The sequence below is a fragment of the Thalassophryne amazonica genome, chromosome 6 (genome assembly GCF_902500255.1).
Source record: "Thalassophryne amazonica chromosome 6, fThaAma1.1, whole genome shotgun sequence".
Classification (NCBI taxonomy): Eukaryota; Metazoa; Chordata; class Actinopteri; order Batrachoidiformes; family Batrachoididae; genus Thalassophryne; species Thalassophryne amazonica.
Window position 1 is genome coordinate 111,514,965 of NC_047108.1, and position 16,538 is coordinate 111,531,502.

At 43.3% G+C, this 16,538-nt stretch overlaps 1 protein-coding gene across 1 annotated transcript in view; it reads right to left on the reverse strand.

Annotated features, from left to right (window-relative positions):
• The window catches only part of plod1a (procollagen-lysine, 2-oxoglutarate 5-dioxygenase 1a), a 46,780-nt gene extending 34,451 nt beyond the window's left edge, over nt 1-12,329 (reverse strand). The window contains 7 exon segments of the mRNA XM_034173140.1: nt 2,050-2,085; nt 2,088-2,112; nt 4,660-4,772; nt 6,685-6,848; nt 7,164-7,297; nt 9,366-9,457; nt 12,245-12,329. Coding sequence (XP_034029031.1) covers nt 2,050-2,085; nt 2,088-2,112; nt 4,660-4,772; nt 6,685-6,848; nt 7,164-7,297; nt 9,366-9,457; nt 12,245-12,329 — 649 coding nt within the window.
• Nucleotides 12,330-16,538: the final 4,209 nt, after the last annotated feature.

The window sequence follows — 16,538 nt, forward strand, 5'->3', positions numbered from 1 at the left end:
CCGTGGTGAGAGAAGAATTTTGTGTGAAAAGGAATCTGCAGAAAATATACAAGTCCGACACTAGAGGTCACTGTCACACACCGTTCTGGTGATGGTGTTTTCTTTGTCTGTTTGCAGCTAACAATTTGACGTTGCCAGAACGTTGCACAGAAGTTGCAATGACGTTGTAGCAACGTGAATTTGTAGGACCCCCACAACATTGCTGGAACGTTGTCAACAACGACAACGATGCTGACAACGTTGTAGCAACATTGTGGGGAGTCTACAAATTCACGTTGCTACAACGTTGTCAGCAACCTTACAGCAATGCTGCATTTACGTTGTGTGTTACCTGGGTCATTACAGACCAAAAATTAAACATCTAGCTCCATCCTAAAAAATAATTAGAACATGACTCTTCATTATATTTATTTACTTTTTTAAAGATATCTCTGTTGTGTATCACAACTCAACACGATTGGCTCAAAATACACTGAACAAAAATATAAACCAACACTGTTGTTTTTGCTCCCATTTTTCATAAGTTGAACTCAAAAATCTAAAACATTTTCTACATACACAAAAACCCATTTCTCTCAGATACTGTTCACAAATCTGTCTAAAATCTGTTAGTGAGCACTTCTCCTTTGCTGAGATAATCCATCCCACCTCACAGTTTTGGCGGATCAAGATGCTGATTAGACAGCATGATTATTGCACAGGTGTGCCTTACTGGATTTTTTGATTTACTTGAAAGCAGCTCTCTCATCTTTGATCACGCTGTTAGAAGAGGTTAAAGGCTCTTCTAAATGAAGGAAATGGACTTGAAGCTCTTCGACTTGAAGACTTACAGACTTGACTTGGGTGGACTTGAAGAACCAAGTGATCCTGTAAAGGTTGGTTTTGATGTAACTGGAAGAACGTCTCAGAAGAGTTCTCAGGAAGTCCCATGAAGTAGGATGACCAGACAAATCAACATAGTCTGCTGATGTTCATGCTTGAGTTCAGTGAATACTTGCAGAGGTAGGATTACCGGCACTGCAATACAAAGTCCCATGGCCAAGCTCTGAGTACTGGTAGCATGATCCAAACCATCATAGATGCTGACTTTCTGCAATGTCCAAGAGCACTGAGCCACTGTCACCCGAGACAGTAGAGAAGACACACAAACAGTACCAAGTCTGATCCTCAGAAAACTTCTGTTGACAGAGGGGACATCTGAGCCCATCACAAGGAGCCGGTCCATCATAAGGGCTGATGGTCCTACTACAGTACATCGGCCACTGCAGCCACTCAACCAAAAACAGGTATCTTCACCCACCGCAGTCTGAGATCCACCATCCACAATTTGGTTATTTACAGGGATCAGAGATCACGATGCTGGGCCGTCCAAAGCCCCCGATCAGCAGAAGATAAATATCTCACACGCCCGACACATCAGTTGCCGACCTGAAGGTACACAACCGATGGTGCGCTCTGAAGGACGTCTGGATTCCAAGGAATGAATTCATGAATTCAAATTACCCCCCAGCTGAGCACTAACCCCACCAATAACCCCGTACAAGGTTTTTGAAATGGTTGGAGGTTCACCTGCAGCCCCGGGCCCGGTTTAAGTACTTCCCAGGATGCATTAATTAATTATGGTGTATATAAATGATCAAATAATATCTGAGTTTGAAAAGTAAGAACAAATAAACCAAAGAAAAAAGTTGAAACATTTGCTCAACAGATACGAGCAGAAAACATTCTAGATGATTCCGGTAAATCTGGGCATTGATATTTTACGTACTTTAATCTACCAGGGATTATTAATCCTGATCACGGTGAGTCCAGAGGTCAACTCACCAAAACAAACAAACAAAAAAAGAACAGCGTGGATGTTTGTTTGTTTGTGTGTGTACATGATGCCAGGACCAGACTTCACAAGGACATGATCCACTGTAAAATAGCCTAATCTTGGATTAGTAGGTCAGTAAGTTAGTCCCTGAGCCTATTTCACTTTGAGATTCCTTGTCTCTACAGTCTGTCGTGTTGGACAGTTGTTGTTGGACAGGTCTTCCTAACACTTACCGAGAGCTCCGTGAAGGTTCTGGAACAGACGACATTGCTGTCCAGTGTGATATTAACAGATTTCTGAAAGAAGAAAAAAACATTGTTTTTCAATACAAATGTTTCGGTCAATTCAAAACGTTTTTCTTCGGTCGTTTTTGTGGTTTGAGGTTTTGTTTTGGCCGTTTCTCTGCGTTGCTGGGACTGACTATAATGTTCAGCACCTGTGTTAGTCTCTCTGAGTTCTTTGAGTTGTGTTGTTTTTTTCATGATCCTTTTCCTGTTTGGAGGATTGTTTTGGTTTCTCCGCTCCAGTAGCAGTCACATGGTTCTCTTCCCTCACGCGCCGCTTTCGTATGACCAGTGGTGGGCACAGCTAACCAAAAAGTTAGCTTCGATAGCAGCTAATCAGCTAACTGAAAAGTTATATTTTATAAACCGATAAATCACCTAAAAATTTATCGCAAGTTACAGCTAACCGATAACTTTCAGGACTGCTTCCAATACACTTGCAACTACCAACAAGGTGATTTTGAGTTTTAAAACCACGATCGCTTCTGGTAGCATCAAAGACAACCACAGACCCAAACAATGAGTCAGCACTTCTGTCTTTGTGTGACCTGGCCACTAAGCAATTGAGAGGACCTAAGCTCGCTCGCTCGCGCGCGCGCGCACGCACACACACACACACACACACACACAAATATAAAGCAGTTTTAAGTTATGGTTTTGATAAATCATCAAATTATTCCTGACAGAATAACTCCATTAATGTCAATTCTGTCATTTGTACAAAGTTAAAATATAACATATATCTTTTAATGTTGAATAATGCACTAATTCTGAAGTTTTGTAACAAACAGACAGATGCCAAAGGCATTATGGGTAAATGAGCCTCCGCTAACACTGATTGGTTGACTCATTCATTCCATGTAAAATCCAACATGTTAATGTGAGATGTGTGTGTGTGTGTGTTGGTATTTACATATAAATGTGCTTTTGTAGAATATGCCTTTTTATTTGTTAAAAAAAAAAGGCATTTGCAAAAGCCAAAAAGTCAAGTTGTTATTTGACAACCGTCTGATATAACCAGGGTCAAAATAAATAGAACGCTGCCATTTACTGGCGTCCAGACGCTCATACTGCCATGAACACTACTGGCCAGTAGCTGGCAGTAGAGACCGTGAAAACTTGCCAAAACAAAATTCCAGATAATCCGTGTCTGCTACATTTAAGATGCATGGAATTTAATAAACGCAAACTGAATTTCAGACATCTTATATATATATTACTCTGGAACAAAGACGACAGACAATGTTTGACATAAGTAGGACTCTAAAGACCAAACAGGAATCGACTGCATTGATTCCAATTGAAAATAATGGAGAAGCAACCTGGGCTTCTTCTGGCATTTTTACATAAAACAAACAATAACAAAGTCTATAAACCCAGAGAATATATTCACGAGAGTTTTAGGCACAATATACAAAGAGTTTAATGCTGTTGTCCGTGTGGAGCCTGATCAGAGCGTCTCAAATGCATTTCTTCTGGAGTGAATGTACTCAGATTACCCATAATGCACCTGGACACAGCATGTCCACACTAAAACCTTCAAAATTAGTGCATTACTTTAAAACTAAAACATATATCTGATATTTTCACTTTATAAAACTTCAGACGTGACGTTAATTTAAATAACTTCTCCGAAATTAGTTTGGCTAAAATTTTAACCATAAGTTAAAACTGTATGCCTCTGGATGAATTGGGTAATATTGCCAGCGTATCAGTAGGGGGTCAAAAGAAATGAGTGTTTTTCTTTTCTGTGACCAGTTTGCCTTTGCTTGTAGAGGATAGAGTGGTTTCTTCTGGAACCAGCTCTTCTCTGTTTGCAGAGAATATAACTACACATTTACTATAAAACATTTAACAGGTAGGTACTCAAGTGATTTTAGACTCAATAAATGTAACTGTTAAGCTTTGTTCACCACGCCTGCAAAACATATTAGTGGTCTAAAAATTGTCAGACCAAAACTTATCGGAAGATAATTGGTCCGATGATGGTTTTCAAAGTTATCTGAAAAGCTAATCCGATAATGAAAACATTATCTTTGATAATTAGCGGTTAGTGGATTAGCAAAACTATGCCCACCACTGCGTACGACACACACGTCTTCACTTTGTTCACTTTGTACATTTGCTGATTTGGATTTTGTTGGTTTGTCTGGTTCAGTTCTGCTCTTTCCTAAGTTCTTCATGTCCGCTGTGACCGCTGCACCCACACAATGTCTCCAACAGTGTCCTTCACCTCCAGGTTCAATCATTTCTCTGGTGATGTCTTCAAGCTGTCACAAAATAAAATCAGCAGCTCTCCAGAATGCAGCAACTTGAAACTGAATCCAGACAGGAAACCCGGGCCTGATGGACCTGGATCAGACTGGGGATCATCATCGGCTCTCACTATAAATGTTTGTATTATAACAAAATAATGGAACAGTTGGACCAGCTGTTCTGTTGAGATGCAGGCGCAGAAGAAAAGGCCAGTTCAGAAGCTTTTTGGTGTGAGAACCACGTGAGATGATTTACTGTCAGATGTCTGCAGCTAAACCAACATGTGCTCAAAGCTTTTCCTACCCTCTTGGCCGGGTCTGTGTAGATCTTTGTGAAGAAGAGCTGGTCACTGTCATTGTCCTCTCCCGTCCACTCGGAAACCATTTCTCTGACGTTGGGAAGGTAGCCGATGAAACCTGATGAGACAAAGGCAGAAGGTTTTAGCAGAAATGTCAGAACTTTTGTTCCATCAGGGGTTCTGAGCTGTTAAAAACCTTTTAACACCTCCAACTTCTGTTAATGATGAATATGTGTGCGCTCAAAATCAAAAGATGAACATGAGAATCTGAGCTTTCTGTCCTGAATTCACAGCTCCATGTGTTCAGTGTCACTGAACACTACACAACACCTACGTTTTACCATGTGACTCACGCGTTTCCTCTCAGATTAAACATTTTGGACCTGATTTACTGAAAGTTTGTATGTGCAAGGTGTCAGAAGGTCCAAACATTCACGGTACCACCAGCAGACACTCCAGCTCCACACAGCACTCACGGTACCTGTGCGTAGACCGGCAGAGACTCCGCCTCCTCACAGCAATCATGGCACCTGTGCATAGACTGACTATAATGTTCAGCACCTTGTTTTCTCAGGATGTCTGAGAGCAGAACTGAACACCGTGTGCATGCAGGCTGCAGAGGAGCAGTGCTGACGCCCTACGTACCGGCCCGGGCTCCATGATTTCAGGGTGCAGGACTACTTTGTGTCCCTAGGGTGAATAAAAAGTCTGTGGGTCACAGAGCTTTCTCTTATCGTGCCCGTTCTGTGGAATGATCTCCCTGCATCAATAAAACAGTCAGATTCTGTGGAGACTTTCAAGTCCAGACTTAAGACGCACTTATTTTCCTTTTCGTATGGCTAGCATACTGGCATAGTACATTACTATGCTTCCTATCCCTTTAACTCATATTATCAGGGGAACAGGTCTCTGCCTCACTACATCTAAATTCTGGGTCTGTCAGTGAAGCTCAGTTCTAGCAGTCGGCGATCACCTTTGTAGTCACTCTCACACCTCTAAGTCACTGCAGTCTGCTTTTGGAATGCAGTCCTCCATGAAGACAGTTTTTACTAAAGTGACATTAACGAGGTGATGGATGGACGCTGGCCCTGCACCCCAGGGCTCTGGACTGGTCTCCTGCCACCATGCCTGTGGCACCAATGACTGTGTGCTCAACTCAATGAAACACTTTGCTTTTGATGCTGTTGTTTTTTCTGTTTCCTCTTTCTTCAGCTTGGTAAACTTTGTAAAAACCTTGGAAAACCTGCTGATGCTGCACGTGTGCAGAGTCTCATCTTTGTGCCGGAGTCCTGCTGTGTTCAAAGAGCTGAAATCGAAGTTAAGTCCTATCTGAAGTGCCAGCTTCAGCTTTTACGGCCTCAGCTCTGGTTTTTATAAAAAGACACGACCGCAGTGGAGCCAACAAACACGTGGCGCATTACCGCCTCCAGACAGGAAGTCACGATCTGCCAACAACGCTTTGGTGGTTTAGATGCTGAATTTAAGAAAAATCACACAAACGGCAGAAGCAATTTTCACCAAATGTGTTGAATCCCACAAGGGGCACTGCAGCCACGATACACATATTGAGCCAAGTCCAAACCACATGACGGCTGAGTGAGGTGAGGTGATAAAGAGATGCTGCAACACGCCGTGTCAAATCTGATGTGTGACGAAGCAGCAGCACAGTTTAAAAAAATGCCCAACAATGTTTAAAGAATAAATCAGAAATAAACAGGGACGTGTGGGGTTGTGGTTCTTTTTAATTCTTTTTTTGTGGCCCACTGCTGTCAGGTTCCTGCTCAAAGAGGAAACACCTCATTTTAAATATCAATGGATGTTGATCTATTTAAAACAAATAATGAATGTTTTGGTTTGTGCAGTGGAAACTTCAAATATTGGGGGCAAATATTCTTAACATTCACTGTTAGTCTCATATGTGTATCTGCCTTTCTTCTGCGTTGGATCGCCCGTGGTCCTACTTATACTGCTGCTGCTTTAGTTCTGGCACTTTATGACAGGTGTGTGATTGACAGGAGAGACGGACCCACCCCCTGAGCCCAGGAACCTGTTGCCCTCCCTCACACGAGGGTACTTGTCTTCCAGGTGCCTGTCGGGCCAGATGAGGGTCTCAGAGGAGAACACCACTTTGTGTCCAGCCTGTTGGAACTTCTTCAGGAGTTCTCTGGGACCCGAAGCAAAAACCACATCGTAGCTGTGGAAAACAAAGAGTTAAAAAAAAAAGGGAAGCCAGATGTTATCGAGCAGCGTGGTACAGGCAGCAACTTAAATCAGACGAATGAAGAGCTCGGTTAGCATGAGGCCAGCGGCCCCCGTTTGAGCAGCGAAGGTGCCAGTGACTGTGTTTACTGGAACAGCCTGAAGTTAAAATATGCCACATCTCAGTGTGGCGGACCATCCCAGCACCCAAACATGACTTTAGGTGACTGTGAGAACATCTTCTGTAAAACATTGATGGACTTTAAATATCAGCTTCATCAAGTAGAGTAAAAACTTTCCCTCATGTTACCTGTCAATAAACAGGATTACTTTGTCCTCATGCTTCATCTCCTCCACAGCCTCCTTGAGGAGTCGCACCTTCTGGCCTCCTCCTGGTGCTGACATGTAGTCACCTCCTCTCCATTTCTCACCCCGACCAAGGACCTTCCATCCCAAAAGCACACATTCATTAAGTGAGTTTGAAAAAATTAAAATCATAAATACAAAACCTGAAGTCTAACACCACGTCACACCTTGAAGATTTAGCCAGTCGGCATATGTCTAATAAGTTATGGGTAAGTTTTGTATAAGTTAAAAGCACATTGAAGCTCACTGATATACATCGTAATACAGTGAGTACGTTAAAAATTTGGGGCATTTGCAATATTTTTGATGCATGCAGCGTACATCTCGTACGTCCTGCATGCACGGGACACAAGTTGTAGGTAAGTTATGCGAGTGTGGCACACGTTTCTTGTAAGTTACTCATAAGTCCCAAATACGTCCACTGATTGGCTGAATGCTGCAGTCCTCATGTGAACAGACCTGTTTAAAAACCATTCACACACGGAGTAAATATAAAGTCTTAACCTGTTCATTTCAGTCAGATTCATCATCACAGAAAGAAAACGTACCCACATAAAACATCTTGATATTGGAAAACGATGGCTGGAAAATACTTTATTCCTTGTTGTGTCTGAAGAAACGTAGCGTTTTAAAGATGTCCGTCTGTGTTTTGTGTTTCTCAGCCTGAACCAGAGGACGCCGGCACTTTGTGCCATGACAAGACGATTCGCTTATTTTAAATGTTGAAAGAGTCACAGCGCCTCATTCATTCACGTCAGCGTTTATACACAGACATCATTCAAGTCTTCAGCATCCTGCACGCCATGAAAATAAAACCCATGATCCACCAAGTCAAGAATAAAAATATAACGCAATGCTAAAATACCCTCGACCATGTGAACATTGTGTTCTTTGTAATTTGCAGTTGTTTAATTATTTATTAAGATCCTTTTGTCTTACATACAATTTGTACATTGTGCAAATCAAGGAATATTTGTAGATCGTCCACTGTGCATTTGCACGTATTAATAAGAGACAAATTGAACTCCATAGGAAGTTAGCTTTGAGTTAGCAGAAGTTAGCATGCATCCTAACCTCCACAAAATGTCTGTAATAAACTCCAGAGGTGTTATCAGGTTACAAAAACAGCATTTGCAGTTTCAGAAGTATTTATTTATCACTAGCTTTTACATAATATGACAAAGAGGATATATTTACACACAACAAAACTGAATTTTGCAGCTAGCTACCAGCCTGTGACGTCACCATGCTAAGTCCATGAAATGTCTTGTAAATACGTAAGTTCAGAGGTTTTATTGGGTTTCCAGAAAACAGTGTTTTCAGTTTCAGAAGTCCTTATTTCTCACTAGCTTTTACATAATAAATGAGACACATGCATATAAAACACACAAAATAAGCCGGTTTTGGAGAGACCAGCGACTGACCTCCATGGTGCCGCTCAACTCTGACTGGCTGTCACCCCGCCACTCAAAAACAAATGGAAACAGATTGAAACAGAATGTGACTTTTTAACCTCTTAAAATAGGTCAAGTTTAGCCATCTTAACTTGCCCAAGGTCTGTGTCCGAAGAAATGTTCCCCGTGGATTTGAAGACCTCTGGCAGTAACAGGACTGGACTTATGCTGAGCACAGACAGACAGACAGACAGACGAACAACTGCAAAGTCTTCGCAATACCCGATGGCCATATTTGATGACCTCTGGAAATAAAATTAAATTTTAAAAAATGTTAAATTCCTGTTTGGCCTCCGTGTGGAGGGGAGAGGCCGCATGACAGCGTATGTGTGCTTGATGACGTACTTATCAATATTTATGTGTTCCGCCTGCCAAACAAAAGGGTTCTGCTGGCGGCGGAGATGCAAATCAACCAGACTTAACTGTTCCGACCCGCATCACTCTGTGCCATACTGACCCGGACCACTCACTGGAAACGAGGCTGTCAGCACATGCTCGCTAAACTCTGTCCGTCATCGGCCACAAACTTAACTTTGACGTGTCTTGAGGACAACTTGTGTCTTTGACTAAAATGCAAAGATGGAGCCTCAAATATGAAAGTGCTTAATATAAAGTGTGTGTGCTTTTACAGGCTGCCAGATTGTGACAACATCAAAGGAACTTTGATCCAGTTCTCAGGGTTGGGCTCCGACCTTCACAGTGTAGTTGAAGTGTTTCGCAGACCTCAAAAATCGCCGAAAGCCATCCGTCTCCTTGGTTGCCACGGTCACAACAAGGAGTTTGTCTGGGAAAAAAAAAAAACACAAATTCAGGAAGTCTTTCATTTTGCTTTTCTGAAGGACGAATCACATCACCCACTTTTTCTGTCTTCTGATGGTTAACGACGGGATTCTCACCAATCACGAACTGAGCAGAAATACTACTTAAAGCATACACATACTAAGAGTACTGTCAAGATGTCAGGACTGTCCTTCTAAAGGAACACGGCTGTTTTTTTTTAAACTCATGCACATGTAAAACTACAGTACAATCCTGAAAGCTTGATTATTGGTTTAAAAAACGGCTTTTCACAAAAAAAGTGTATTTTTCATATTAAAGAATAACACAATATTAAAATCACTCCGTTTCATCACAAACCTCCAACTTAGACAATAACATGACTGCAAACAATATAGATTTGGGTACAGTGATGCCGGTAACGCGTTACTCTAATCTGACCACTTTTTTTAGTAACGAGTAATCTAACCGCGTTAATCTTTCCAAATCAGTAATCAGATTAAAGTTACTTCTCCATGTCACTGTGCGTTACTATTATTTTTCATTGTGGGTCGATAGCAGCATTAACTGGTCCGTGGGCAGGGGTCGGGGTCGACTTGAAACTGCCCACTTTCAGTGAGCTGTGAGCTTTTCATCCGCGGTTTTTTGCAGCTGCTCGAATCGTCCGTCTCCTCTTAAGCACGGTGATCAGCAACACCTGCACTGAGCTTTACAAAAGACATTTTTATACTTTTTCCTCCTTTATTTAGAGCTGAGCTGAGCCGCTCCATATCTGCACATTAAACAGCTGATCCTCCGCGACGGGTCAACAACTAACACTATTTTCCACTCAAATGCACCTAAACTCTCTTTCTGAGGAACCACATGATGTGAAAACACAATAAAACTTTCTTACCTGTAATCTGGTCAAGTTTTCTGCATAAATAAATGTTATCCATTCTTTGTGCTCAAACGCCAAAGTAGGGGCCGAATCCAGATGGGATGGGGGCGGTGGGGAGGGATGTGCCCCCTCACAACACCCCTAGATTAAAGGTCCAGTTTTGAAGCCTTTTTTTACTACAACTACTAATACTACTTAAATAATATTAATTTCGACAAGTAAAATATTTAGAGAGAATTTAAATGTTAGAAAAATGCTAGAATGAATTTAATAGTTACATTTATAAACAATGTAGGTTCGAAATTGGAAGTTTTACTGTTACAGTGCTGTCAACAGTTAAATATGAGGTCAAGAAAGAGGTCTTTATTTTACTTTTTATAAAACAAGTATTTATTTTCATTGAAGTCAAGAAAGGGTGACTATAAAGTAAGTTTTGGCAAAACAGGTATCATTGTCATGTTGAGGTGGCAGAGGGTTGTTGTCGGCAGCTGGGAAAAGTAACTAAAAAAGTAACTAGTAATCTAACTTAGTTACTTTTCCAATTGAGTAATCAGTAAAGTAACTAAGTTACTTTTTTCAAGGAGTATCAGTAATCAGTAATTGGATACTTTTTCAAGTAACTGTGGCAACACTGTTTGGGTACAAGCAAAATTGTATGTTTTATTGTCAAAATGCTCCCAGTTATCACTGGAGAGCTCTTTACACACACACACACATATACATACATACATTCATGCGGTGCATCCGGAAAGTATTCACAGCGCTTCACTTTTTCCACATTTTCTTTGTTACAGCCTTATTTCAAATGGAGGTAAAATATTTTTTTTTTACCTCAAAATTCACCCCTCCCAAGCACCCCATAATGACACATGAAAACTTTTTTTTTTTTTTCGCAAAATTCTCTGGTGTGATGAGACAAAGACTGAACTTTTGGCATCATGTTTGGAGGAAACCAGGCACCATCCCTACAGTGAAGCATGGTGGTGGCAGCATCATGCTGTGGTGATGTTTTCAGCAGCAGGAACTGGAGACTAGTCAGGATTGAGGGAAAGATGAATGCAGCAATGTACAGATACATCCTGGATGAAACCTGCTCCAGAGTGCTCTTGACCTCAGACTGGGGCGACGGTTCATCTTTCAGCAGGACAATGACCCTAAGCACACAGCCAAGATATCAAAGAAATGGCTTCAGGACAACTCTGTGAATGTCCTTGAGTGGCCCAGCCAGAGCCCAGACCTGAATCTAACTGAACATCTCTGGAGAGATCTGAAATGTCTGTGCATCGACGCTCCCCATCCAACCTGATGGAGCTTGAGAGGTGCTGCAAAGAGGAATGGACCAAACTGCCAAAAGATAGGTGCACCAAGCTTGTGGCATCATATTCAAGAAGATTTGAGGCTGTAATAGCTGCCAAAGGTGCATCACCAAAGTATTGAACAAAGGCTATGAATACGTATGTACATGTGATTTATTAGTTTTTATTTTTAATAAATTTGCAAAAAAAAAACTTTTTTCATGTTGTCATTATGGGGTGTTGTGAGTAGAATTTTGAGGAGGAAAAAAATTTATTTCACCCATTTTGGAATAAGGCTGTAACATAAAATGTGGTAATTCTGAAGCGCTGTCAAGACTTTCTGGATGTTCTGTATCTGGAAATAGTGTTTGCAGGAGTCAGAATCTTATCTTAATTCCCACTTGGAGAAACGCCGTTATGATGAAGTAACTACTTTGATTTAAAAACGCCTGGTTTCAGGTCCACGTCAGCGTCATGGAGGTCTACATTAGTGACGTCAGTTCACTCAATTTTCCAGGAGTTTTTTCTGTTCTTGTTGACCAAAGAAGGCGGCTGAGAAGACAAGTGTCTTCGAGGCTGCAAACCAGCTCTGATTTATTAATCAGTTTTCCAAACTCACCGTCGGCGATCCGCTGCTGCTCGCCACGTCTGACCGCCAACAGAAGAGCAAAGAGACAAAAGAGCGCAAACAAACACGCTCTCATCGTGACGTCAGCAAAGGAAACAACACAAAGTCCACTCAAAGTCAAAGAATCAAAAGAAGAAAAGCAAAAGTTCCTCTCTCTCTCTATCGCTCTCTCTCTCTCTCTCTCTCTCTCTCTCTGTCTCTGTCTGTCTCTCTCTCTCTCCCTGCCCCCCTCTCTCTGTATCTCTGTCCCATTCCGCCTTAATGACGTCACAGAATTTGTAACTTTACGGTTTTCTTTGATTTTTATTTGCTGTTTGAATTTGTTAGTACCAACGAGGCCCCGCCCACGTCCAAAAAAACAAACAAAACAACAAAAAACTACGTTACAGCGCACTGTGTTGTGCACGTGAAGGTGAGCACGTAGACCACATAAGGAAAAAAAGTGTTTTATCCACGGATCCCTCGAGTTTTGTGGTTTTACTCCACGTTTGTCTTCAGAGTGAAGATTAGTCTTTTTTTTTTACTTCAAGTCTTTCAATTTGTAACTTGTTTTCACCAGGATTGCATTTTTTAAACGTCAAATAAATGATAGAAGCAAATTAAATATAGTACAATACAGATAAATAATACAAGCAAATAAAATATACAATAGAACACAAATAAATGATACAAACAAATGAAACATACAATATAGTACAAATAAATAATACAAGCAAATAAAATACAAAGAACACAAATAAATGATACAAACAAATGAAACTTACAATATAATACAAATAAATAATACAAGCAAATAAAATATACAAGACAAATGATACAAGAAAATAAAATATACAACACAAATAAATGATGCTAACAAATGTACAATGCAACAAAATAAATGATACAAGCAAATAAAATATCCAGTTGATGGAGATTTCCTCTTGATTTTAGCTAGTTTTACTAGTACTAGATGTTAGAATCCTTTGATAATCAGTACAGTGCTGTTGATGGAGATTTCCTCTCGATTGGGGTTGGATTGAGGGACGCCCGCCTCGTGCCTCCAGCACGACACATCATCAGTTGTGCACCTTGGCTTTATTGTGTTATGTGTCGGATGCAGCTCGGAGAACCGACCAGCGTTTGAAGGACCCCAGTATGAAATAAGCAGAGCACGGTACAAAGGATAACTGAATTTAAAACATAACAGTGATACAAAACAACAAAAGAGTGTGCGGTCTGGCATGGTGGTGATACGGTGCGCTCCCAGCAGCGCTAACGGTCCGGGGCCAGAAGCTGTTCGGACCCAAGGACCCCGCGACACCCCCCAGGTGGCCGCAACAAACCAAGTCTGTGAAAGAAGGAACCATTATGTGAGTCCACACTCTACACACAGAGAGACCACTCAAAGGTGTACATAAACAGCACACACTTCCTGGCTTAATTACTAATCAGCTTCCCAACCTGCAGGCATGGAACATCCAGTTCACAAAACTCCACTGCAGAGGAAGCCGATACATGACTAACGTACAGCTCAATATAATAAGGTGTGAGGGACACCACATTTACTGACTGTATAAATGTTAGTCACAAAATCTAACGTACCTCAGGAAGTGTGCTGACGAGCGTGAGACCTCACCCCCTCCTCTTTCACAGACCGTGCATCAAACCCTGGACGTTCTCTGCAGTCCACTGATGATGAGATGGCTCCCGAGACGACGATCTCACCCGTCTGGTCACAAGGTCGAGTCTCTGGCCAATACACACTGTATACTCCAGTCTTAAATGCCACCATGTTTCCAATCCATATAGATGCACCACAGCTGTGAGTCCTGACGAGCCGCAGGTGATCAGGGTGAGGTCCTGATAACCTCAGCAACACAGCCACTCAGTCCCAAATGCAAGCCACCTGGAAGGAAAAACAAAAGACAGAAACAAAAAGGCGCCAGGCTCCCCAGCCATACACAGTAACCCCACCCTCACGGGAAGCCTCCCGGCGACCACACAAACCTGGCCCAGGAAGAAACAACCCCCCTCCAGGGACCATGGCTGGAAACCGCATCTGCATTCGTCTTCCAACAGAATGGGTTGATGTCCTCTCCTCTGGCTGCATCCTTGCCTTTGTTTCAGTCAGTCACTTAGCACAGGTGTGGCCAGGAGTTCTTAACCTGTGCGGTCAGCCTTTATCCAACCATGTTCGGTCTTTAGTCATAAAACAAAAAAGACAAACACAAACAACCAAACACCCCCCCATCCCCAGGGGGCCGTCCCATCAAACCCCGGAAGAGGAGAAAAGAAAAACCCCAAACTTAAGCTTACAAATAAAGTGCTAACCCCCCCCCCCCCCCCCAAACGACATGTAGGGACCAACACCCCCAGAGGACTTCCCCGCCAGCTCCAGGAGTAATAACCACAGCCGAGGTCCCTCTGGGATCCAACGTCACCCACGGGGACTCCCAGCGCCTCCCAGAGGACCACTCGTCAACCCCAGGAGACGCCTCCCCTCATGACCAACGGACCCAGCCCCGGCCGTCTATGGCTAGATGGACCCACAGCCCTTTCCCCCCCCAGAGGACACCACAGTCAAACCCTGAGGGCGGAAACTGGGGGGAAAAACAAGAAGAGAGAAAAAAAAAACATACAAACAAAACAACCCAACCCCACCCCCTTGGCGCAGTGGAAACTGGAAGCACGTCCAGTGTCACCAACCGTGACTATACCCCAGAAGCCAACCGGGAGGAGTGGAACAGCGGTTATGGCAAACGGCACAAAACGGCGCCACTCCTCCGACTTCTACACCAGCCACTAGCTGCGGGTATATCCCACTGCCCCAAACCTCAGCCACGCCGATGGCAGACGGCCAAAGGCGTGCTGAAGCCGGAGGTGGAACAGGGAATCAAAAAACACTCCACCCCCCCACCCCCCCCCCCCCCCAGGTGCAGAGGTTACCTGGGAAACGCCCAGTATAACCAAACTGCACCACTCCAGCAACGCCGACACTACGGCTCACCCGGCTGGAGCCAGAGGAGAAGAGAGGGAAGAAAAAGAAAATACCCCAAACCCCCCCCCCCCCCCCTCCCGGGTGCAGAGGCTACCTGGGAAATGCCCAGCACAACCAAACTGAACCCCTCCAGCAACGCCGACACTACGGCTCACCCGGCTGGAGTCAGAGGAGAAGAGAGGGCATAACAAAAACAAACAAAAAAAAGAAGAAAAAAAAACCCAAGTACCACCCCATCACCCCCCAGGGGACCGTCCCATCAAACCCTGGGGAGGTGAAACAAAAAGAAATAAAAAGAAAGACTAACAGACCAACACACAGTTGTTTGGGTCCTTTTTTTTTTTTTTTTTTTTTCTTCTTAGACAGGCTGCAGGGTCACAAACCCAGACACAAACAGTGGAGAAAAAAAAAAAATCCCACACAAAAACCAACTCAAAAAACACCCACACGAAATGAACTAACACAAAACAAATCAGTGACGTATACCGTTAAGCTCAAACAAATCGAACACACCTGTTCTAACTTAAGAGCTTAACGGTAATGTGACTAAGTCACCAAAAGAGGGAGCCAAAGTGCTAAAGATGAAAAAAACCCTTTTGGTGACAGAAAACAAATGAGCTGCATCTCCGTGCGCAGCTGTGTGCAACACACAACCAAAATGTGCTCAACTAAATAACGCCGGAGCTGATACAACAGACGCAGTAGTTATCTTTATCCGGGGAAACGGGGCTACAACTGTAACACAGGAAGCTCAGCGACCCGTGCCACAGAGCTCCGCCGTGCGCATGCACCCATTACAGACACACTCTTGCAGCTCCCGTTTAAACCTCTTATCCGGTCGGAGCGTGACGCGAAGCCGTCGCCAGTCACACTCCACCACGACCCACGGATAAGGCACAACACAGGAACACGGCTGCAAGAGAGCACAAATCAGTATTCAGCATGGGTCTCAACCCACGCCCCATCCTGGGCGGAAAGCACCCGCAACTGATCCGGATAACTACTGAACGTCTGCTGCCGCCTTCCGCGGCGCGTTACCGTCTCTGCTACCGCTGGGTCCGTGATGTTTGGCCAGAGACTACTGTTATGTGTCGGACGCAGCTCGGAGAACCGACCAGCGTTTGAAGGACCCAGTATGAATAAGCAGAGCACGGTACAAAGGCTAACTGAATTTAATACATAAAGTGATGTGATACAAAACAACAAAGAGTGTGCGGTCTGGCGTGGTGGTGATACGGTGCGCTCCCAGCAGCGCTAACGGTCTGGAGCCAGAAGCCGTTCGGACCCAAGGACCCCCGCCGACAC